The 25283-nt window shown below is 36.4% G+C and overlaps 4 protein-coding genes across 4 annotated transcripts; 1 reads left to right on the top strand and 3 right to left on the bottom strand.

Annotated features, from left to right (window-relative positions):
* Positions 1–2594: 2594 nt before the first annotated feature.
* Positions 2595–3616, bottom strand: LOC130591224 (protein MAIN-LIKE 2-like). The gene is made up of 3 exons (XM_057394175.1): positions 3575–3616; positions 2664–3486; positions 2595–2614 (listed from the first exon to the last, which is right to left on the bottom strand). The coding sequence occupies exons 1-3, from the start codon at positions 3614–3616 to the stop codon at positions 2595–2597; spliced, it is 885 nt and encodes a 294-aa protein (XP_057250158.1).
* Positions 3617–3663: 47 nt separating this feature from the next.
* Positions 3664–4571, bottom strand: LOC130591018 (uncharacterized). The gene is made up of 2 exons (XM_057393797.1): positions 4317–4571; positions 3664–3803 (listed from the first exon to the last, which is right to left on the bottom strand). Exons 1-2 carry the CDS (start codon positions 4493–4495, stop codon positions 3677–3679), a joined length of 306 nt encoding a protein of 101 aa, XP_057249780.1. The 5' UTR covers positions 4496–4571; the 3' UTR covers positions 3664–3676.
* Positions 4572–14962: 10391 nt separating this feature from the next.
* Positions 14963–24874, top strand: LOC125497107 (protein RETICULATA-RELATED 4, chloroplastic-like). The gene is made up of 8 exons (XM_048643777.2): positions 14963–15753; positions 17937–18005; positions 18914–19045; positions 19157–19210; positions 19340–19384; positions 19883–20022; positions 24322–24447; positions 24560–24874. Exons 1-8 carry the CDS (start codon positions 15133–15135, stop codon positions 24618–24620), a joined length of 1248 nt encoding a protein of 415 aa, XP_048499734.2. The 5' UTR covers positions 14963–15132; the 3' UTR covers positions 24621–24874.
* Positions 21360–21620, bottom strand: LOC130590940 (uncharacterized). Its single transcript, XM_057393735.1, has one exon. The coding sequence runs from the start codon at positions 21549–21551 to the stop codon at positions 21360–21362; it is 192 nt and encodes a 63-aa protein (XP_057249718.1). The 5' UTR covers positions 21552–21620.
* Positions 24875–25283: the final 409 nt, after the last annotated feature.

Genomic DNA, 25283 nt, shown 5'->3' with positions numbered 1-25283 from the left:
TAAAAATATTTGATCAAAAAATTTAAAGTTTGACCAATATAGGGCATTGTTAAACATCGCCCATTATTTCATTAAAATCGCCCAAATTTATATATGAATGGACGATTATGTCCTTATGTGTTTTAACCAATATTATTTTTTACTATATCTTCCAAATTTTTACTGTAATGCAAAATTTAACTTTCACTTCTCTCCAAACTCTAAAATAACCGGCGGCACTCACCAACATTCATTGAAATTAACTCTAAAATTTACGGCACTCACCCGCAGTCATTGAAATTAACGATCTCCAGCGAACGCCATTAATTAATATAGAAATAATGTCGTCTTCGGATCAGGTATTTTTTTTTTCGCTTCGAAAACAACGAACGTGTAGCCAGAACGATCGCCCTATGGATCAAACGTCTGGCCAGGACGTTAGATCCATAGGGCTAACGTTCAGGCCAAACGTTCGACCCATGGACATAACGTCCTGGCCAGACGTTGGGCCCATGGGTCGAACGTCCTGGCCACACGTTAGACCCATGGGTCCAACGTCCTGGCCGGACGTTGGTTCTGGGAACGCCAACCCTATTTTTTTTTAGGAAAAAGCTGGAGGAACATTTAACCTAATGAGTTATTAAATGTTCAATATTCTATTTTTTATATTTGTTTGGAATATTCTTAATTTTTTATTTGGCTTGAATATTTTATTTTTTTTTAATTAACAATAATTTATTTGTTTTTTTTTCCAGGAGCTTGTTAATAATGGGATTAATTATAATCGTTATTTTGACAATTCTCCTCAATTTAATAATCGTGATGATGCTGTCGAATGGTGTAGAAAGATTGCTCTTGAATTCGGTTTTTTTTTGGTGATAACCAGTCACAAAAAGAATTGTCAATATCTAGATTGTGAACGTGGTAAGAAAAAAGAACTTCGTGATTTCAGTTCAGCAATCAGGAGAAAAACGAAAAGAAAAGCATGTGGTTGTCCATTTCGGTTGTTTCTTGTCCCAATGGAAAACTATTCGTATTGGGTTGTCAAGACTAAGGCAGAACATGGGTTTCATAATCACCCAATGATGTTATACCCAGAGGGTCATCGACAGATTAGCGGTCTCAGTCCCGGTGCGAAGAAGTTTGTTGGAGAACTAATGCAGCCCATGTGAAACCACGACACATCATAAAAGCCATTACAAGTGCATTTCCGTCAGTGAAACCTAACATGGGGCACATTTATAATTGTAAAGATTTGTTAAGAAGAGAGAGATCAGAAGGCAGAAATGCAGCTCAGGAGTTTCTTCATCAGGCTGTTCAAAGCAATTATCTGTTTTGGCTTGATTCAGACGAGATGGGTAGGGTGACACATACATTCATTGCACACCGGACGTCCGTGAACTTAGTCCGTACATATCCGCATGTGCTTCACATTGATGCAACGTACAAGACAAACAAGTACTTGTATCCTTTGGTAGAGATTGTTGGTGTCACACCAACCAACAAGAATTTTCTTGTTGCATGGGCTTTGCTGCAACATGAGGATGCTGAGAGTTACCGCTGGATGTTGTCGGCACTGAAAAACCTCATTGGTTGTGTGGCGCCAAATGCCATTGTGAGTGATCGAGATCTGGCTTTATGCAAATATATCTCGGACGTTTTTCCCACATCTGCGCATCTACTTTGCACAATTGCACGTGGCATATTAACAATGATGTGGAGGCATGGGTAGCGAGGAAGTGTGGTGGGATAAAGCAGATCGGGATTATGTTCGGCCGAGGGGCTTGGGCTAGGGTAATAATAGTAGTAATAATAATAATAATAATAGTAATAATAATAATAATAGTAATAATAATAATAATAATAATAATAATAGTAATAATAATAATAATAATAATAATAATAAAGTAATAATAATAATAATAATAATATTAATAATAATAGTAATAATAATAGTAATAATATAATAATAATAGTAATAGTAATAATGATAATAGTAGTAATAATAATAATAATAGTAATAATAATAATAATAATAGTAATATAATAATAATAATAATAATAATAATAATAGTAGTAGTAATAATAATAACAGTAATAATAATATAATAATAATAATAATAATAATTTCAATAATAATAATAATAATAATAATATTAGTATTTTTACCTGTCGGGAACGAGGACCATGATGACTCACAGTAGACAGGAGAAGATTGCACAACATACTTTCCCTTGCTAGGCCTAGATGCAGACTCTGGAGCAATAACAGGAACAGGTACAATCTGCATACGACCTAACTGCCGCAAACATCGATCAGGCATATAGGGCTCGACGACTCCCCGATATCGAATGGTACCCCTGTATAATGTTCTCGAGATGGTGGTCGGATCAAAATCATGACCATAAGGCAACCAATCCACCTGCAATTTTTACAAATATCAGCAACCTTACTTAATGACTTCAAGTATAAAAAAAACTCATAATAATAGTACATAAAAATTAACTTACATCCTCTGCTGTGAGAGTGTCCAGCTGTCTCCTGATGGAACAAAACGGTCATGAGACCTCTTCGCGTACACAGTCCAACTCTGCGCTCGTGGACCTCCCCCACCACTAATATGCTGTGCGCTGGCCTGAAGCATGGAAAGTACTCATAAATCCATGCTTGGAGTAAAGTCAAACATCCAGTGATCCCAACTGTGGAGGTCCGACTAGCCTCACCCAACTGACGATACAAGTACGCAAGTGTAGCCGACCCCCAGGAGAAGCTGTGAATGCTATCTGGAGAACTGGCCTCAACAAGGTCAAATGGTCTCAACCTCGATCCACTCTTATCTGTGAACAAACAACACCCTAAAATCAACCATATAATACCCGTCAGCTGTCTCTCCAATGGAGCAGGTGGCTCTTCTGACAGAATCTCAGCAACCCCCTGTGCACTAATAGCACCATTATCCCAAAATGGACTCCCAAGGTCTGCAACTGTCCTACCGATCAAGTCAGCAACCAAACCCCTAAGAGCACCAGATGAAGTGGTGTCATGAACCAGACACCCCTCAACTGGAAGATGCAATATATGCACTACATCATGCATCATGATCGTCATCTCCCCAAACGGTAGGTGAAAAGAACTCGTATCGGGTTGCCACCGCTCGACAAATGCTGAAATCAAGGGTGCATCAATGTGTGTGAACATAGTAAAAGGGATATGGTACAGAGACGTCCTACGAAGACGAGCCTGTATCGGTGGAGGCAATGTCCTAACCCATGTCCTCAAACGTGCACAAATCCTCTCTCGGGTCTGACACTTCAGGGGAATTCTATCTCCTCCTCCCCAAATCTCCATAGCTACGTGTCCACCAAAACTAGGGATAACTGACCCAACCGTAGGTCCTCCTGCAACTGGACCTGTGACCTTCCAGCTAAGGTCATCAACATCTTTCCCCTTTCCCTTTCGACTCTCAACAGTCGATGAACTCCCCTCTCCCGAATAAATCGCCCACCCCTACCCTTACGAACATTCCAACGATCATCAACTGTAGGATCTACATCTCTCTCAAACTCATGCAAAACTGACTCATGAACATCATCACCGTAAAGAACATCCCCCCCTCATCTACATCATGATGCTCCATTGCATCGTACGCCGCACCACCCTCATCGTGTAACAAGCTGACGTCGCGGCTCAGTCGGGTTCATCCGCGTCCTTCTAACGGAAGCGGAAACACCACGTGAATGCGGATGACGCGGTCCTGAATCCTCGTACTGCGCAACTCGAAATCCGGGAATCGTCTTACCAGCAAATTGTTGAAACCCAGATGGCTATTCACCAACAATTACTTTAATAAAATATTCAATAATAATAATAACAATTATAAAAATAACAACAACAAAATTATTAACCATATAATAATAAAAAAAAATAAATATAATATATAAATAAATATAAATTAATAGTAATAATAATAACAATATAATAATAATAACAATAATATAATAAATAATAATAATAACAAATTAATAATAATAATAACAAATTAATAATAATAATAACATAACCTAAGAAATCACGCCATCCGTTAAATAAAAAAAAAAAAAAACCATGGAATCGTCTGTCCAGGACGATCCTTCCATGGGCGATCGTTTGCCCAGGACGATCCTCCCATGGAAGGATCGTCTGTCCTGGACGATACTTCCATGGAGGATCGTCCTGGGCAAACGATCGCCCATGGAAGGATCTCCTGGACAGACGATCCTCGTCCTGGACAGACGATCCTTCCATGGGAAATCGTCCTGGGCAAACGTTGGCGTGAAATTTGTGTAAAAAAAAATTACCTGAGATGACGCTGCCGGTTCCTCGGCGTCCATTTCCTCTGCTGCCGCAAGCTCCGCCGCCAAAGCCGCCGCTTCCGCCTCCTCTCATGTCGTCTTGCCTCTGCCGCTCTTGCAAGTGCAATTTCTGTTGCAGGACGAAGGATAATTTTTTTCTTCTTGTTTGGATTTTCCTCAGACATTTTTTTACAAGCTGAGTAAATGGTGGAAGAGTGAAGGAAGAAGAAGGAAGAAGATGAAGCGTGAAGGAAGAAGATGAAAAAGAAAGTAATACGTGGGAGGGGAGAGGGTAAAAAAATCAAAAAATAAATAAGGGTAATATAGTCTATTTGTGTGTAAATTTGGGCGATTTTAGTAAATAATGGGCGACGTATAGAAGTTCAGTATACAACGGAGGAAATCAGGAAATATAATCAGACAGATAGCAGAAAGAAAATTGGTGCCATGTCGGGTCACATACTGTCATAGTCCACGGGTGGACCAAATCTAGTGGGGCCCGCCAACATTGCGCGTGAATTACACGCAATAAACTAATGTTTCTTTCAACGGAATCTCCGAAAACTTTATTCTATACTTTTTTAGGATTTCACGCGCTATCATTCAAGTTGTATGTTCACTCCTTGTTTCTTATTTTTTAGGTCTTTCTAGTTTCCACCTCTTCTTCATCAACTTCAAAGTTCAAACTTGCCTTAGGTAATTCTTAGCTACTACAGTAATGGAATATATTAACAAGTAAGAATACTATGAAGTGGTTTGTTTGGTAAAATTCTTAAGAATATAGTGTTTAAGGATTAGAAATATTTATATCTCTCTTATTATAAATTTTCGGTGGTTTCCTGTACAAAGAAAATAGTAAAAAATTCATACTTTTCACTAGGGTATGTTTTACGAAAACTTATAGGGTAACCTCATTGTTTTAAAAATGTAGAATTGCATTTTGAGATTTTGAAGAATGTGTGACTTTAACTTGCCGTCAAGTTTTTGTTAACTACTACCTCCGTTTCCTAAAGATCTTCTATCTTTCCGTTTAAGTGTGTTTCCAAAAGATTTTTCCTCTTTTACTATATTCTTTATTCTCATGTCCCTATCATATGATCCACCATTACATTATTAATTCAATTTTACTCCCTTTCTCTCTCCTACTTCAACCTCTTTTTATTTGTTTATTTATTTAACCTCATTCTCTCTCCTACTTTACCGACCACACACCCCAGACAAATTAATTCTCATTGGTATCTAAATAACAATATCAAGGAAGATCTTTAGGAAACGAAGGTAGTATCATATATAAAAAATTTGAAATCAACGAAATTCCACCTCATCCATTTGAAACCCCCATCAACCCACCACCAAAACCACCCCCTCCCAGGCCCCACCCTTGCACTATGGAGCGACCCCAGCCTATGAACGATTTGGAATTCTTTTACATTTGTGCTTAAGTATTTGGGTTAAAGTTAGAGGTTTCAGATTCAAATTTTGGACAATTCCGACCATCATGGGCTTGAATGTGGGTATTGTGTACAAGTGGTGTATGGGTATGCATTCATTTTTCCTCTTATGGGAGAAGAAATCAAATTAAAGCATACCAATGGTGGATATAGTATTACAAAAAGATCTTACATTTGAAAAATTGGAGTAACGATGTGATGAATTTTTATAATTGTAGTCCATATTTATAAAGACAATTGGTATATTAGGCACTGCAAAATATTTTACGTCAATTAAAAGAGAGCGAGAGAGAAAAGGTTTGTTCTTGCAATAATACGATCATTCGTCAAATTTATATAGTTGCCAAACGTTCACGGATAAATGTAGTCAAATTTGTGCAATTTTGAAGCTCTTCATTGTCAAAATTTCCAAAGGTAAAGGAGAGGGGTGGTAGTTGTGCAGTTTTCATGGGTGGAGAAGCGGAGGGGGTTGTTTTCGATGGCGGGGTGGTAGGCAAGGTGGTTTTCAAGGGCGGGGAAGGGAAGGAAGTAGGGGTGACGGTGGCTGGGTGTGGGTGGCTAAGCAGGGGTTGGGGCCGTGAAGAAATTTGCTCTTGGTTCACACACAAAGGAGGCTCAGAATTCTAGGCTCTCAAAGACCTAGTATCATACCTTTGTAATATATATATTCTAGGAAGAAAAACAATCAGATGGTGACAGCACACCATAATACAAAGGACAAAATACATGATCACATAGGACAAAATAACGAGCAAAAAAGCTACTGGCTAGTTAACAAAACTGCCATCCACTACCATATATACTAACTGCAATGACTGCTAAGATAACAGAAAGAAATATTCCTAATCTTAATTAATCACCCGTGGTTCTATATCCCCTCCGCAAGTTGGACTTGATCTAAACAGACAAGTCCTAACTTGGAAGATAAGAAAAGATGTTGAACAGCTGAGAGAGACTTTGTAAGAATATCTGCCAATTGAAGGGAAGATTTCACATGAGCAGTTTTGAGAAGACCTGCTTCAATGTTTTCTCGAATGTAGTAACAATCAAGCTTAAGGTGCTTGGTGCGTTCATGGAACACATCATTATGAGCAATATGTTCAGCTGAAATATTATCACAGAATAGAGTAATTGGGAGAGAAAATTGCTGATGCAAATCTTCAAATAGGCCAGTGAGCCAAGCAAGTTCAGCAGTAGTCATTGACATACTTCTGAGTTCAGCTTCACAAGAAGACTTAGAGATAACCTTTTGCTTCTTGGTTTTCCAGGAGACTAAACATCCTCCTATGAATATGCAATACCCAGTTAAGGACCTTCCACTGAATGGACAAGATCCCCAGTCTGCATCTGAGTAGGCCATGAAAGTTTCCCCACCTTCTTTGGGGTAGTACAAGCCATAGTTAACAGTGCCTTTCAAGTACCTTAGAACATGCAGTGCAACTTGGAGGTAGGTTTTCTAGGAAGGCTCATGAACTGACTGAGCTGTTGAACAGCAAAAGTGATATCAGGTCTGGACAAGTTAAGATAAAGTAGTCTACCAATGAGACTTCTGTAAGATTCAGGGTCTTCAAGTGGCTCTCCCTGACCAGTACTCAATTTGATACCCTTTGGAAAAGGGAATTTTGTGGAAGTGCAATCATGAAATCCAGTATCATGTAGTAAATCCTGAGTGTACTTCCTTTGATTAATCACGGTTCCTTGGGTATTTCTAGCTATTTCTATCCCAAGGAAATATCTTAACTGACCCAAGTCTTTGATAGTGAAAGTGCTATCAAGACTGTGCTTGAGTTGAGTGATGCCTACCTCATCATCACCAGTGAGTAACAGATCATCAACATAGACTAGAGCTATGCTGATGTGACCTCCATTCTTCTTAAAAAGACTGAACCATCCCTGGCACATTGAGTGTAACCAAGCTGCTTGAGAAATTTTTCTTAGCTCTATGTTCCACTGCCTAGATGCTTGTTTTAGGCCATAAAGACTCTTCCTAACCTACAAACTTGCCCTTGAGTGTGAAGATAGACCAGTGTATCCATTTGGAATCTTTAAATACACTTCTTCTTCTAAATGCCCATGAAGAAAAGCATTATTTATATCAAGTTGGTGCAGTTTCCAATCCCTCTTGTAGCAAGGGCTATCATGGTTCTCACTGTGGCAAACTTTGCAACAGGTGAGAATGTAGCCTTATAGTCCTTACCCTTCACCTTTATCACCCTGGCCACTAATCTGGCCTTATATCTCTCTACTTCACCATTGGTTTAAATTTCACCTTGTAAACCCATTTGTTGTCCAATGCTTGCATGCCTTCTGGAAGAGTAGCTAACTCCCAGGTTCCTTTTTTTCCAAAGCTACAAGCTCTTCTTCCATAGCCTTCCTCCATTTTGCATCCTGTGAAGCTTCCTTAAAAGAGGTAGGCTCCCTTATTTTCAGCACATTGTTAAGAGATATAACATATTCTGGTGAATAGTAGTCCTTGTTATGCAATGTAGCCATGACAAAATTGGCTCCCGGCTTCTACTCTCTGATCAGCTTCATTGCTTTTGCTTATGCCCTGAGATTGGTCACATAATCATCAAATTTGACTGGATCTTCTCTCTCTGTCTGATCTTCTCAAAGAAACTTCATTTTCAGTGAATACAGTGTGTTCTTCCTGAGTATCATGCAGAATATCATCAGGGAAATGATTGTCCTGGTGCTGCAGCAATTGATGGAATACATGATTATCAGGTGGCTCATTATAATCCCCACCTTCTGCATCAATTGAGAAAGTGCTGTATCTGCATCCTGAAAGAAGGAGAAGAAAAGAACTGGCTGGTGTTTGTTGAGGAGAATCTTTAAAAGGAAAATTATCTTCCTTAAAACCACATCTCTACATATTAGAATCTTATGAGATTCTAAATCATACACCTATAAGCTTTCTGCCCACTTGGGTAGCCTAGCATGATGCATCTTCTTCCTTTGGGGCAAATTTATCCCCTCCTGTATGAGAATTGGTGGCATAACACAAACACCCATAGTTCTTAAAAGTGTGTAATCAGGAGATTTTTTCATCAACCTTTCAAAAGGGGTTTCCCACTTAATAACAGAAGCTAGGAAGCAGATTTATGATATATGTAGCAGCAAGAATACATTTCCCCAAAATTTATTTGGGAGCCCAGCATGAATCTTCATGGCCCTAGCAGTCTAGCTAAATGCCTATGCTTCCTTTCAACTCTCCCATTCTGTTGGGAGTTCTAGGAGCACTTCGTTGGTGAAAAATCCTTGCTCAGCAAGCATCTTCCACATTCTCCTTGAACAATTTATGTTCCATTGTCAGTTCTAATGGTTTTGATATTTCCTTGAAACGATTCTTACATAGGCAATGAAATTACTCACAACAACCTTTACCTGTTCCTTGTTGTTGATTAAAAAAGTCCAATGACCCTAGAATGGTCATCAAACAGTGAGAAAGTATCTCCCTCCATAATGGCTTTGACCCTATAGGTCCCCTAAATCAATGTGAACCAAATCAAAATGTTATCAGCAATAGATTTACTGATAGGAAATGGAAGCCTGTGATGCTTAGCCAAACAGCATGTATCACAAAATAATTCATTTAACCACTGCAATCACATTGAGGTATATGTTTTAATTTTGACAAAGAAGTATGTCCTAGTCTCTGATGAAACAGCACAATGTTTCCTTTTCTTTTCTTGTTCAAAACTACATTATTACAATCCTTGAAACTACTGACACCTTCATTCTTTTCCCATTTTCTTCAGACAACTTCAGTTGATATATCCCTCCATATCTTCTTCCTTTTCCTACCACCTCATCATTAGAAGGGTCCTGAAACACACAACTTTCATCAGAGAACATAACCTTCAATTTGTTCTGCTGTATAGCCTAGCTACAGACAAGAGATTGTGTTTGAACTCAGGTATGTATAATACATTCTGAGTATGAGTTTAGGCCCAACTGAATGGAACCTGTTTCTTTCACCTCTCTAAGTGTTCCATCTGGCATCCCAACATGAACACTTTATCCAATCTCCTTTTTTTCAAAGAAAGATTTATCACTATTCACCATGTGTTCTGAAGCACCTGAATCAATAATCCAGGTGTCTCTACCAAGCATCTTATAGTAATATTGAGCACTATTTGAAGAAACAATACCTGCAAAGTTGCTTAGATGAGAGTTGTTTACTGAGCTGCTGCTACCCTCACCCTTGCTTGATAGATAAAGCCTTAGAACTTGCTCAACAAGGTTGTTCACCATTGTGTCTCTCTGATTCCCAAAGTCCAGGGGTTCCTCATGATCCTTGTTGTGTTCACCACTTTCAACATTTGCAGCATAAGACATGCCCCTTTTTCCTTTCTGAACCATGCCCTTAGAACGTTCTGGATATCCATGTAATTTGAAGCATCCCTCCTTAGTGTGACCCTTCATGTTACAGTGATCACAATATGAGTATCCATTTAGCTTAAAACATCCATCTTTAGTGTGACCTTTTATCTTGCAATGGTCACAAAAGTATTTTCTCATCTTCTCCTCCTTAGTCTCTTTTCTAGGAAAAACTCCCTTTGTGTTCTGAAAGTTCCTTTACCCTGCTGATTTCACCAAATACTCATTTGTTGGCAAAAAAAGCACTTGCATCAAACCCAGATTCAATATTCTCTGATATTCTTTTTGCTTTTCTGCTTGCTGGACAAGTTAAAAGCTTTGTTTATGTAGGAATAGGATCCATAGCAAGGATATTACCTCTCAAACATCATACTTACTTTGTTTAACCCCATTAGGAAATCAATCAACCTACTTTGTGATTCCCTTTCACGGATTCTTTTGAGATATTTGCACTCACATAAAATTTGCAGAGCTCCACAGCTACATTCTGGAAAACCATCTAAAACATTCAGCTCATCCCAAGCTCTTTTCAACTTTCCATAATACTCAGCCACATTCATCTCATTTTGCATCAATCCTGTAACTTCTTTCTTTATAGAGTATAACTGAGGAGCACTTGGTTGACCATACCTCTCAACCAAGTCATCCCAAAATCCCTTTGCAGAATCACTTAGGATCAAGACATCAGCAATCTCAGGTGTTACAGAAGCGAACAGCCAGCACCTGAGCATGTAGTCATTTCTCGTCCATTTACTGTAATCTTCAGAGCTAACATGTGGTTTTGTGATGCTTCCATCAACAAAACCTAGTTTGTTTTTAGCTCCTAGTGCCATTCTAACACTTCTGCTCCAAGGAAGGTAATTATCGCCATTGAAGATGATGTTTGAAATAGGGTTGATAGAATTATCTGAGTTTCCAAGATAGTAGGGATCAGAATATGGGATGATTTGTTGTTTTTCACTCATGTTGAAAAGATCTCTTAGCTCAAGGCTAACGTCTAGAGTGTTTCCTTCTATTTCCAGCTTTAAAGAAAGAACAAGAGAATTTTAAGGAAGATAAAAGAAGAAGAAGATTTTTATGTTTTCTGGATCAGCACCTAGTGTGCTCTGATACCATGAAGAAATTTGCTCTTGGTTCACACACAAAGGAAGCTCAAAATTCTAGGCTCTCAAAGACCTAGTATCATAACTTTGTAATATATATACTAGGAAGAAAACAATCAGATGGTGACAGCACACCATAATACAAAGGACAAAATACATGATCACATAGGACAAAATAACGAGCAAAAAAGCTACTGGCTAGTTAACAAAACTGCCATCCACTACCATACTAACTGCAATGACTGCTAAGATAACAGAAATAAATATTCCTAATCTTAATTAATCACCCATGGTTCTATAGGCCGTCACTTGCGGAACTTGAGCCTTTCGTTACCCTTCTTTATTACTACACAATATACTTTTCTCTCAAATCAACAAGCATAATAATACTTTCATTGCTTTACTTTAACACCTTTTATTAGGTGACATTCATGGATATTAGACTATTAGCTATTTTTTTAACGTGATTTAAAAACGAATAGGAAATAATGTTGGATTATAAATAGTGAACATGATGCAAGCATGCAACCCTTTCAATTTTTATTTAATTAAAATGGGTCTAAATAACAAGCATATAATAATTTTTTTACTCAATTTTTTTTGAAAACTAGGTTTAGTCTTATTCCTTAAATAATCTACTTAGTTCATGTAATTCATGTACAATAAAAAAATTTAGAAATTGCATAATATAGGTTTTGATCCCATGACCTCAAGTTCATGAACTAAAGTTTTAACCACTAAACCAAGTTGTATTTAGTGCTATCATATCAAAGTACAATATTAATAAATGAAAATTTTCTTATCCAAGGCATATCCCGAGCCTAATAACTAGTTGTAATTATAACATGAGCAAACTACTAACTACTCTCTCTTCCACCTAGTTATGAGTTGCTTACCTACTAATCTAAACAACTATAACGAAATTAGTTTAGGCTATGTTCAGTTCACCTTATTTTTGCTTATTTCAGATCTAATCAGATCAGATCAGATCAGATCAGATCAGATCAGAAAAAATAAGTTCAGATCAGATCAGATCAGAAAAAATAAGTTCAGATCAGATCAGATCAGATCAGATCAGATCAGATCAGATCAGACCAGACCAGATCAGATCAGTTCAGATCATATCATGCTTATATTTAAAAACTTATTATTATTAAATATCTTTCACTACATATTAATAAAATTATAATAATTGAATATTAATAAAGTACTCATTGAGACGAATCAAACAAGACCCCATATGACTATATTTTTTCTTATATATTAAGAAAAATCTAAAAGATTATCTCTAATTGTGAACAGTGTCAAGATTCTAAGTGACAAAGATAAAAAAATACAAAGGGGGTATTATTATTTACTAGTACATTTGTTCAAAAGAATTATTATTGTTGTTGTTGTTGTACTTATTAATTATTAATATTGGTAATTATTATTAATCTTGTTGTTACCATTATAAATGTCATTGCTATTATTATATTAAGTTATTTTGTTGTTATTAAATAATAGAAAATTAAAAGCCACATGTTAAGAACATAAGATTGACGCAAAAATAAGAAATATATAAAATATGATATCTCAAATTCATGACAACGAAACTACTAATTTCGGATTACATTTCAAAATAAGCTAAGTGTGAATACAAATTATAAATTTAGATTCGGTATACCTCTTCTTACCGAATTCCAAATCTCTCTAGCTATTTGAAGTTGCACATATTATTTATTTTTTGCTCAAGTCATAGTTGTTTGTATATCTTGTTCTATTTTATATGGAAAAAAAAGAGTTCAGTTTGTCGACTTCTCAAGTGTGAAACTTTTTTTAAGGGAAAGTGTGAAACATTGTAAAGGTTGTTATAAAATAATGACTTGAGTTATATAATTTTTTAGTAAATAATAATAATTATGATTATAATATTATTGTTGTTCTTATAATAATGATAATAATAATAATTATTATTAATAATAAAAGTTGTATAAAAGTTGTAATAGAAATAAAATGATAATAATAGTAACACTATAAAGAAGATCTTATAATGTATTGCATAATAATGATTTACAAAGTAATAATATAATAGTAATAATATATTTATAAAAGATAAGATCTTGTTGAAAAATAATTCAGATCAGTAAATCAGATCAGATCAGATCAGAAAAAATAAGTTCAGATCAGATCAGATCAGATCAGAAAAAATAAGTTCAGATCAGATCATATCAGATCAGATCAGATAAGTTCAGATCAGAAAATTTCAGGTGAACTGAACATAGCCTTAGGCTATGTTCAGTTCACCTGAAATTTTCTGATCTGAACTTATCTGATCTGATCTGATCTGATCTGAACTTATTTTTTCTGATCTGATCTGATCTGAACTTATTTTTTCTGATCTGATCTGATCTGATCTGATCTGATCTGATCTGATCTGATCTGATCTGATCTGATCTGATCTGAACTTATTTTTTCAACAAGATCTTATCTTTTATAAAATATATTATTACTATTATATTATTACTTTGTAAATCATTATTATGCAATACATTATAAGATCTTCTTTATAGTGTTACTATTATTATCATTTTATTTCTATTACAACTTTTATACAACTTTTATTATTAATAATAATTATTATTATTATCATTATTATAAGAACAACAATAATAATTATAATCATAATTATTATTATTACTAAAAATAATTATATAACTCAAGTCATTATTTTATAAGAGCACTTATACAATGTTTCACACTTTCCCTTAAAAAAAAGTTTCACACTTGAGAAGTCGGCAAACTGAACTTTTTTTTTCCATTAAAATAGAACAAGATATACAAACAACTATGACTTGAGCAAAAAATAAATAAATATCGTGCAACTTCAAATAGCTAGAGAGATTTGGAATTCGGTAAGAAGAGGTATACCGAATCTAAATTTATAATTTGTATTCACACTTAGCTTATTTTGAAATGTAATCCGAAATTAGTAGTTTCGTTGTCATGAATTTGAGATATCATATTTTATATATTTCTTATTTTTGCGTCAATCTTATGTTCTTAACATGTGGTTTTAATTTTCTATTATTTAATAACAACAAAATAACTTAATATAATAATACAATGACATTTATAATGGTAACAACAAGATTAATAATAATTACCAATATTAATAATTAATAAGTACAACAACAACAACAATAATAATTCTTTTGAACAAATGTACTAGTAAATATAATACCCCTTTGTATATTTTTATCTTTGTCACTTAGAATCTTGACACTATTCACAATTGAGATAATCTTTTAGATTTTTCTAATATATAAGAAAAAATATAGTCATGTGGGGTCTTGTTTGATTCGTCTCAATGAGTACTTTATTAATATTCAATTATTATAATTTTTATTAATATGTAGTGAAAGATATTTAATAATAATAAGTTTTTAAATATAAGCATGATATGATCTGAACTGATCTGATCTGGTCTGATCTGATCTGATCTGATCTGGTCTGATCTGATCTGATCTGATCTGATCTGAACTTATTTTTTCTGATCTGATCTGATCTGAACTTATTTTTTCTGATCTGATCTGATCTGATCTGATCTGATCTGATTAGATCTGAAATAAGCAAAAATAAGGTGAACTGAACATAGCCTTAGTCTTACAAACCTAAACAACAACTTCTCAAAATAGTTGGAGCGTTAACTTCACGACCATCAAACCTCAAGTAAGAAAACAAATTTGACCTCCCAAAATCAAAAAAAGGAAACACAAAAAAAAAAGACCTAAAATTCTTCACTTTCTTTAGTGCCAAAAAATTCCCCAAAAAAAAACAAAATAACCACTTTCGTTTTCTCCCCAAAATTCAAACAACCAAAACAAGGTTCAAAAAAACTCAAAAATGGCGATCGCCGCCATAGCATTTTCTCTCTCCTCTCCTTCTTCTCCCTCTAACTTCAACCTCAACCTCAACTTTCACAACAATCATCGTTCTCTCTCTCATCTTCCTCATCCTTTAACCCTAACTTCAACCACCAAACCTTTCACTCCTTTTTCTCTCTCCTCAAACCTCAATTCTCGCTCTCCTTCTCTCATTCGCCGACACTTTCCTCTCCGATTCTCCGGCGCAAATTCCGTCGGAAATTTCTCCGGCGGTGAAAACATCTCCGGCGAAGGAAACTTCTCCGACGGCGGAAACTTCGGAGGTGGCGATGGAGGCGGTGGAGGTAGACGTGATGATGATCATGATGATGATGAAAATGGCGAGAATAAGAATAAGAAGGATGTGTTTATGGTGTTATCGGAAATCGGAAGATCGTTGGAAACTTTGCCGAAAGATATGGTGAGTGCGATCGAAGAAGGTAAGATTCCTGTGGATGTTGTGAGGAGGTATTTAGAGCTTGAGAAATCGCCGTTTTTGCGATGGTTGCTTCAGTTCGGAGGGTTTAAGGAACGATTATTAGCTGATGATCTGTTTTTGGCTAAAGTTGGTATGGAATGTGGCGTTGGTATCTTCACTAAGGTGTGTTTGTCTTCTTCATATGTTCAAACAATAATTTCGATTAACGCGTGAGTATGTCATAGTGGTTTTAATGGTTATTGTTAGCTGTTAGGGCTGCATATATCGAAACAGTGTAATTTTAGCTACGAGGTGGAGATGTTCTGTTTTTTTAAAGTAAAGTAAAAGGTTATGGTTTAAGAGTTATTGATGACGTTGTGTTAATTTCTGTGGATTTTTTAGTGTAAGTACATTATATGACATTGTTGGGATGAATGGTTGAGGATGGTCATTGGAGGATGATTAGGAGCAGTGTAACATAATTCGCTTTTTCAGTTCGCGGTTCGTCCAAAATGGGCAAAAAATAGGCAAACACGACCATAATTGGTTTTTACAGATCGTACTTCGCGGGGGAGATCAGGGAATTATGTTACACTGATTAGGAGCATGGTTTATATGTAATGTTGTGTTTTGGTGCAAGTTATTTTTCTGGTTTTTCTTCCCCTGAAAGTTGGAATTGTTTTTCTGTAAATAATTGGGGAATAGGTTCATTTAGAGTATTGTGATATATGCTTTTTTGAGTGTGGAATTATACTTTTTAGAGTGTGATAATATACTACTTTGGGAAATATGCTTTTTTTAGTGTGTGAAATGGAGAATTTTTTTATTTATTTTTTGTGAGCATGGAGGTGCTATAGGTATCTTCTATCTTGCTATAGTAGGAAAAAGATCAAGCATGCTTTTTGGGTGAATTATGTGGATGAGTATTTTCAGAACTGTCTCGGAGGCGTAAATGAGAAAGCGTCTCCAATGCTTATGTCATTAGGGGGGATCACTTTAGAGCAGAGAGTGGCATGAGTTATAGTGGGTGAGTCATTACTCATCCTTGGAATGTCTGGTGATAGTAGATGACATTTACATTATTGCAATTTGCAAAGTGGGAGAAGTGATATCAATTATCATGTGTTGCACATTAGGGAATCCCTAGTTGTTCGTTGATTGTCATTGGATCCGAGTCCAACCATGATCTGCTCATTTGTGCACTAAAACAGAGGAAACGTGATGCTTCATCTGATTGGTCGACAATATATACTACAGAAGAAGCTTTTGATATTAGAGTTAAGGCTTTGTGGCTGCGTATATGTGGAGCATGGTTTCCATGTTGAGTTGTTTAGTGTGAATTTGAGATCACTCAGAGATTGTTCTTATGGTAAAGCAATAATGTGGACTTTGGTGATGGACAAGTGTGACTTGACTTTTGGTCTTAGTTTCACACTACAAGGCTATGTTCTCCTCACTTTAATTTCAGTTATTTTATGAAAATATTTTCAAATAAGTCAAGTTTAGGGCCAATAAGGTCAGCTTATTCAAGTTCAAAGCCAGAAAGGGCTATCCAGATTTTATTCACAACTACATTAAGCACATAAGTTAAGTTTACGGACAACAAGTTCAGATTGGTTAAGATAGTTTTGAAGGTGACAATCAGGGAAATAATGCACCCTTAATAATGAGTTTAGAGTCTTTGTTGGATTCATCTAATGGGACAACAGTAGAGCATCGTTTGGTTACGCACGCAATGCCTTGTAATGGACCTAAATTGTTTGTATAATAGTGACAAATTAACTACCATTGAGCAGTAATATTTGTGGATAGAACTTTGTGAATTGGTAGCTTCCCCTTGATGGTCTTGAGTACTCCAGCTGTCATAATGAGAAGCCATAGTTGTCTTTTATGGTCAAAACTTATGAGCTCCTACTATTAGAGGCTTTCACTTTTTCATAGCAAACACTCTACAATGATGTTTGAAGCAATTATTTTTACCTATGACAATTCAGCAAAATCTATATTGTTCTGTTCTTTGGGTTTTTTTTAACCTTATGATGCACAATTGATGTAATGAATCAATCCGTGAGGCCTATTTAGCTTTTATGTGGATGGTCTAATTGGTTCATGAATCTTCTGTGATTGTTTTATGATTTATAGCATAATTTAGGCTTAAGGATTACTAACTAATGAGGTCATGCCTTTTTTAGATGCTTTTCCTCTGGCTGCCAATTCTTTCTTGTTGCACATGACATTACCTCTAAATCTTCTTCCTTGAAATGCTTTGCTTTGTGTCCCTTGTAAATTACTATGACGTGACATATTTGAACTGTCAATAGTTATTGCTGATAGACATGATCTTTAATGATTTCCTTGTGGTTTAGACTGCTGCAGAATATGAAAAGAGAAGGGAGAATTTCTTCAACGAATTGGAAGTTGTTTTTGCAGATTGGGTATGTAATTGTGCAATACGATATTTTTGGTTGCCTTTATGTTTGCTTTACCATTTATTCACAATGAAATGGCTATGCCTTCAAATGTATGCATCTACATGGTTGATGGTTGTATTGTGTAAGGGTACATTTGGTTGCTGGACCTTAATGATTTAATATTACTACTATGTAACTTACTCATTTCTATTGTTTCTTAGTTGCTTCTTTAGTCGTCTCAAGTAAACTTCCTGATGGTATGTTTAGGAAATAAAACTTGTTTTTGAGATGCCTAGCCTTCTTTCTTGTATGAGTTGTATCCGTAGACGAAATTGCAAAATTCTGCCTAAGGAAAAGATCTGATTAATTATCTCCGACCAGTAAAGCAGGTATGGTACTCTATGGTCCATTTTGATTTATACATTGGAGTAAACTACGGGAATAACATAGTATTACCAGGTCGTAATGAGATCTCATGTTGTACCACTTGTCAACTATAAAAGTATAATGTGGTTAGGTATTTTTATAGTATTTTAGATGTCTCGAAAAATGTCACATCTATAAAACCAGGAATGGCTTATGATCTGAATTTTTCAATGTCACTAGTTCAATTTAGGCCAGGGGAGTGTAAATATAACACAAAAATTATAAAGTGTAAATCATCTCGTATCCTTAATCCACTATATGACAACTACTTCAGTCTAGCTAGGCTTGTTTATGGATGGCCTTTTTCCACCCAATGTAAAGTGTTGGGCCAAGGCTTGGCTTGTCGTTAGGGTATATGATCAAATGCCAGATGAGAATTCTCAGCTCTTTGGCAAATTGCAGTTACCTAACTGCATGCTCATGGACTCATATATATATGAGTTATGACATTGCATTCTACAGGATTCTTGGTACTATTCTAATAGTTTAACTGCTTCTGTGAAAAGGTTATGGCCGTCATTGCAGATTTCATGCTGGTTTATCTTCCTGCCCCAACTTTTGCTCTCCGACAACCTCTTGCATTAAATGCTGGACCTATTTCGAAGTTCTTCCACAATTGTCCTGACAATGCTTTCCAGGTCTTTAACTTAGGGAACTCAGTTTTTGATTTAGTACTTACCGTGTTTCAGATTTGATGCATGCTTTATTTATAAGATCTCTAATGTCTCATATTATGCTTCTGTTTCCAGATTGCTCTTGGTGGCGCTTCTTATTCATTGATGCAGAGGATAGGGGCCATTGTGGTAAGCGCAGTGGTTTTGGTTTCATGGAAAGTCTAATCTTAGTTTAACTTTCCAAGCACTGGGTTATGTAGAAAACGGTGTGTCTTTTGGAACTGTATTTGAAACACTTTGATGTATGTCTTAATACAGCGGAATGGGTCGAAGCTTTTTGCTGTTGGTACTGCATCCTCTTTGGTATGTTATTGATCTTTTCTGCTTATTTCGATAAACCTAGGAAATTCTCTAACTTGCAAAAAATTGCTTGATTTTCAAGATTGAACAATTTATTTATTTATTTAAATGTAAGAAAATGAATCATTGGTAACGTGAGATCATTTACACGTATATAAGAGCTTCACCATCTTCATAGGAAGTACGGAATGGGACTTGGGCTATTTTTAAGCTTCTGTGGCACCTTTGGAACTTCTATATTACCTTTTCAGTTTGAATATTAGACTGCTATTTCCATCATTCTTGACTTGAATGCACGATTCTTTGTAAAGCATGTTGCTGTAGTATTTTCTAAGATGAATGATGATCCAGGTTCTCTTCATCTCTTGTAAACCCTCTCCACCGTCCCCAGCATGTTATTGATCGGGATAGGGAAACATGGTGGTGGTTTTTATTATTCTGAAGAGATCATTGAATGTTAGAACTTAGAAGTTACAACAATGACATTTTTCATTTTTGCAGGTTGGTACATCCATAACTAACGCTGTAATTAACGCACGCAAAGCTGTTGATAAGTCAGCAGCTGATGAAGTAGAGACTGTTCCTATACTATCCACCAGTGTGGCTTATGGTGTGTATATGGCAATTTCAAGCAACCTTAGGTATGTCCAAGAATAATTCTAGAACATTTATTTTTGTGCTTGTTTACATATCCCAGTTCCGCTGTGAATGTTTTTTCTTACTGTTATTGATTATGCCTCCCTATTGAATTGTCTATTCTATATTCTGATGCTATGAATTGGTGCCATGACAATTTTGGGATTTGCTCTCATGTGTAATATGTTGGTGAGTAGCTCTAGTAAGGTTGGGAAGTAGCTGGAGTATCTTAATACAACCTATATATGTGCGTCCAAAGGTTAAGCCTAGATCTACTTAGTGAGGTAGCAAGCCTAATCTATCTCTCTCCCTTTCACCGCTCTGAACTCATCAAGTGCTAGTGGCCTAGTCTGCCTGCCTGCTTAGCTTATCTCTTCTATTTCTCATTTGTAAGGCCCTTCCCGTCCCTGGCCCTATCGAACCAGTCACTTCCGAATGAATAAGAGTTCTCTTTCTCGATCGAAAGAACCAACATCGAATGGCCAAGCTAAGAAGAATCGAATCATTGCCCGAAAGAAAGTTTCTTAATGCAAGCACTCAGTGAACTACCTTAGTTAAGCGTTGGCTTTTTTTTTCTTAGATGGAGAGAATCCGCAAATAGGAATAAGAGCATGGGGGTTCACTTAAATCGAGATCTATGAGGGGAGAATTCCGCATACAGATTGAAGCAACTATCAAAAAGATACTTTGAGGGCCTCGAGATCGAGGTCTCATTAGCCGAAGAAGACCCCGGCCAATCCACGTGGCCTGCTTGACGAACGTCAGCGACGGAGACATCGTAAATTGGTCCGCGGGCATCGCGATAAGTCCTCTGTCCTACTATAGGTGCCGCGACAACCTTTACCAAGTTCGAAGGATTGTCGACTACCGAATCCGCTGGTCTCCAGTATTCACTAGCCCAGAAGCACAAATCCTCAACGCAAAAAATAATCTAACATAACGTACATCTAGAGTGAAAGGAACTTAAGGATTGTGTAATATGAACTCAAAATAAGGAACATCTAGAGCGAAAGGAGAACGGAGCAAGAGCAAGCGATCAGTTCATTAAGGTCATAATAGTATGTATAAAGTGATTTCAGAACACTGCTCGAAAAAGTCTTTTTTTTATTTATATTAATATAAGAGCATTGAACACTTTAGACTAGGTGTTCATGCAAACACAACAAAGAAAACCAACTAAAGGAGAAGAAGACCATACATTTATACGAACTACTTTGCGTCTATAGATACTTATTAAAATCTGATAGAAAGAGTTAACAAACTCTTCTATTCTAGTCTTACTGGGAATTGCGGGAACAGTGGGCGGCGGCGACAATGAGGCCCTGTTCTTCTCGGAGAAGGGTTATTTCCTCTCTTCCATAGCTCTAATGCTATCCCGGAGCCGTTGCTTGCGTATATTCGACTCCTCTGGATCGATGGCAGGCAGGTGCTCCCAGAACAGACCCAGCATTTCCTCATATTGGAGCTTCCGGGTTTCTACCCAACGGATTTCTTGCTGAATTGTTGCTAGCCTTTCTGAGGTAGGGATATCCATTTTTTTTGACTTACAGTTTTTCTTCTACCTCTCTCTTTGCTTTGTGTTGTGTGTGAAAATATAGACTGAAATAAGCTTCTATTTATAGGCCTTGGAGTCGCTTAACTATTTAAAATTCAGTTTTCGGGGCGCTATCTCATGAATTCTTTTGTCTCAATACGCCTATTCCACCTCTCCTATTTTTCTTGACACATAGTAGATTGTCTTCTCGGTTAACAAGCCATGATTCCCATGCCTTGCACACTAGCATGTAAAATGCCCTTGTGCTGTAAATCAATTTCGTGAAGGAATATATATGGTTCCATGATTGAATGAAAAGAAGCGACGAGTTTCTATTCCATCATATTGGACGCTTCAAGTTTCTAGATAAATCCAATAATTCTTCTTGATTCTCTAACTTTCCTTATATATGGCTTCTAGCTCGGCTGATCACGTTCATCTTGAGGAATAGGCCACTTACATAATCCTTAACCAACTTAAAGGGTGGTATTGCTGACATCGCCTCGGTATGACCATCCCTATTTTCCTCATAATTCACGTAACTCACTTGAGAGACGGGTTTTTGCATCACAACTCCCATCTTTATGTCACCCGAGATTGTGATTATCCCGTGCGGGGTTGCCATCTTCATGTTCATTTGAATTATGATGAAGCCATGGACGTCCAAACAACAACATGAAAGGAGATTCACATTCTATTACCATGAACTTCACCTGTGTATAACTCATTGTTTTTAGAATAATGGCCGTAGATTCGATAATTTCCCGTACTATCTTATCGTAAGCTGTTAATTGTTATGGTTCCAATGGAGTATCCTCTTTGGAATATGAATACCCAAGTCACTTAAGGGTATTAAGAGGATAAGACATTAATGAAGGCCCCATTATCAACCAACACCCCTTTAATGATTGACTCCATGGTCAACATCAATGTAAAGGGTGCTCTTATGCATCGAATTATTAGGGAGATCTTGTTAGTGACGTTATGGCATGAACAAGTTCAAAATGTGTGTATTGAAAGGAGCACAATAAATATCTCCATATGCAATTAGTTGGTCTATTGTCATTTGAACATTACAGAGTTGGACATGAGTTCTGAGGATGAACCACCTCATATTGGAGCTTCTGAGGTGGAATAGGCGTATTCAGACGGAAGAATACATGAGATGGCGCCCGGAAAACTGAATTTTAAATAATTAAGCGACTTGAAAGACCTGTAAATAAAAGCTTATTTCAGTCTATATTTTACATACAACACAAAACAAAGAGAGACGTAGAAGAAAAATTGTAAGTAAAAAAAAAAATAGATATCCCTATCTCAGAAAGGCTAGCAACAATTCAGCAAAAAATCCGTTGGGTAGAAACCCGAAAGCTCCAATATGAGGAAATGTTCGGCATGTTCTAGGAGCACCTGTCTGCCATCGGTCCAAAGGAGTCGGGTGTGAGCAAGCAACGGCTCCGGGATTGCATTAGGGCTATGAAAGAGAGGAAATATACCTTCTTCGAGAAGAACAGGGCCTCATTGTGGCCGCCGCCCACCGCGCCCCCGGTCCCCAGTAAGACTAGAATAGAAGAGTCCGTCGACTCTTTCTATCAGATTGAAATAAGTGTCTGTAGACGCAAAGTAGTTTGTTTTAATGTATGGTCTTCTTCTCCTTTGTTTGGTTTTCTTTGTTGTGTTTGCATGAACACCTAGTCTAAAGTGTTCAATGCTCTTATATTAATATAAATAAAAAAAAGACTTTTTCGAGCAGTGTTCTGAAATCACTTTATATATAATATTACAACGTTAATGAACTGGTCGCTTGCTCTTGTTGCATTCTCCTTCACTTTAGATGTTCCTTATTTTGAGTTCAAAAACTAATGTACTTGGCCATATCTCCCCTCCCCCCCCAATAGAAGATTCTGTTGACTCTTTCTATCAGATTTAATTAATTTAATTAAGTGTCTGTAGACGCAAAGTAGTTTGTTTTAATGTATGGTCTTCTTCTCCTTTGTTTGGTTTTCTTTGTTGTGTTTGCATGAACACCTAGTCTAAAGTGTTCAATGCTCTTATATTAATATAAATAAAAAAAAGACTTTTTCGAGCAGTGTTCTGAAATCACTTTATATATAATATTACAACGTTAATGAACTGGTCGCTTGCTCTTGTTGGCCATATCTCCCCTCTCCCCCCCCCCCCTCTCCCCTTCTCTCTATAGATAATCAAGGACCTCTAATAGGTTGTTTTAGCTAGTTTCTTGTCAGGACAAAATTGTATTGGTCAGACCGTTAAGTTTTACCTTTTTCTGAACTTCTTTTGGTGAGACTGCCAAGTTTTTACCCTTTTTTTAAACTTTTTAGTACTTTATGTAACTACTCTTTAGTCTTTACATAAATAATATCCTCTTTACCTATATTTTGCAACTTTTATTGCTTTTGCTAATGGAGATTGTCTTTTACAAGAATTTACCCCTTCTCATAGGGCAGCTAAGTCACAATATATCCTACTGCCCCCTTCTGGTTCATTTCCACAACCTGGGATGCGGAAGGCCAGTGGTACTGCACTATACCTACTAGTACTAGGCCAACCACACTTTCCAGAATTGCAGTAAATATCTAGAGATGCATAAACCTTTACTAGTTACTGGGCCATACCATTTTTTGGTCTTTATGAGTTAATATGTCATTCTCATTGCTGTATTATTAACGTAATGATAATGTTGGCGCCGTAGAATTATCTTGTGAAATTTTACCTGAGCTGTTACTGATATATTTTTTTCTAAACGCAGATACCAAATTGTGGCTGGTATTATTGAACAACGATTACTAGAACCCATGTTTCACAAGCAGAAACTCTTGTTAAGTGCTTTTTGCTTTGCTGTAAGAACCGGCAACACATTCGTGGGTTCATTACTGTGAGTATTTTCAATGCCTTCATGATTCTCTCCCCTCTTCCTTCACATCCCTACCCTGTATCTTGCCTCTTTCGGCTGCCTCATTTTCTGCCATGTTTACTGTATCTTTTAGGTGGGTTGACTATGCACGATGGATCGGAATTCAAAAGGCTCATGGTGAAGAACATGCTTAGGGAGTAGATTCACGTTGATTTGCCATCACACAAAACGTAGGTCAAATGATTAGTCATACAGGAGGTTTGTGCCTCATGTTACCAAGTTCTGTTTTTTACGCCGTGTTAAAGTGAACGGAAAATTCAGTTGCAAACATTGGTATATGCCTTCTTATGCTATTTTTGTACGTATATTTTTTCCCCAATGATGTCTTGAAAGTGAGGTGTTTGGAAGACGGAATATTTATAAAAATGGGAGTATGGCAATTGCTGAACTGTTTGGGGCTTTACAAAGATTTTTATCAGGATTTGAAGCTGTCTCTTTGGTTTCAATTTTAATCAATCCATTGTGCGTTTGGTTGGAGTGAGCATTTTCTCCTCTCTTTTAGAAATTTTGACTGTTAATTCATATGGATTAACTCATACAAATGTTAATTGCGAACGCAAATGTTTTAGATGAAATCTAATGGTATAATCTTTATGATTCTTGTGTAATATCAAATAAAAAATATTAGGAATTCAAAGAAATTCTATAAATGTACGCGCTTTATAAAAAATATTGGAGTATATGTCGATTTTGATATCATTTTTTACTATTTCAAACTATTATGTGTACTCCACTCTATATTATTAAAAATATTGGAAAGTTGCTCCCAAAAAAGACAAAAAATGTGAAAATATTTA

This window comes from Beta vulgaris, chromosome 4, assembly GCF_026745355.1.
Source record: "Beta vulgaris subsp. vulgaris cultivar EL10 chromosome 4, EL10.2, whole genome shotgun sequence".
Classification (NCBI taxonomy): domain Eukaryota; kingdom Viridiplantae; phylum Streptophyta; class Magnoliopsida; order Caryophyllales; family Amaranthaceae; genus Beta; species Beta vulgaris.
This window is presented reverse-complemented; position numbering and strand designations above follow the sequence as displayed.

Bases quoted from the DNA above. Each gene is read 5' to 3' on its own strand.
- LOC130591224 (XM_057394175.1), bottom strand. From the start codon at position 3,616: ATGGAGCATCATGATGTAGATGAGGGGGGGATGTTCTTTACG. The intron at 3,487-3,574 runs GTGATGATGTTC...TCGTAAGGGTAG, and splicing joins AGGGGGGGATGTTCTTTACG to GGGTGGGCGATTTATTCGGG. The intron at 2,615-2,663 runs GTTTGACTTTAC...TCCATGCTTCAG, and splicing joins CACAGTTGGGATCACTGGAT to GCCAGCGCACAGCATATTAG.
- LOC125497107 (XM_048643777.2), top strand. From the start codon at position 15,133: ATGGCGATCGCCGCCATAGCATTTTCTCTCTCCTCTCCTTCTTCTCCC. The intron at 19,385-19,882 runs GTATGTTATTGA...TCATTTTTGCAG, and splicing joins TTGGTACTGCATCCTCTTTG to GTTGGTACATCCATAACTAA. The intron at 24,448-24,559 runs GTGAGTATTTTC...TGTATCTTTTAG, and splicing joins ACATTCGTGGGTTCATTACT to GTGGGTTGACTATGCACGAT.
- LOC130591018 (XM_057393797.1), bottom strand. From the start codon at position 4,495: ATGTCTGAGGAAAATCCAAACAAGAAGAAAAAAATTATCCTTCGTCCT. The intron at 3,804-4,316 runs GTAATTTTTTTT...GTTGGTGAATAG, and splicing joins AACCGGCAGCGTCATCTCAG to CCATCTGGGTTTCAACAATT.
- LOC130590940 (XM_057393735.1), bottom strand. From the start codon at position 21,551: ATGGATATCCCTACCTCAGAAAGGCTAGCAACAATTCAGCAAGAAATC.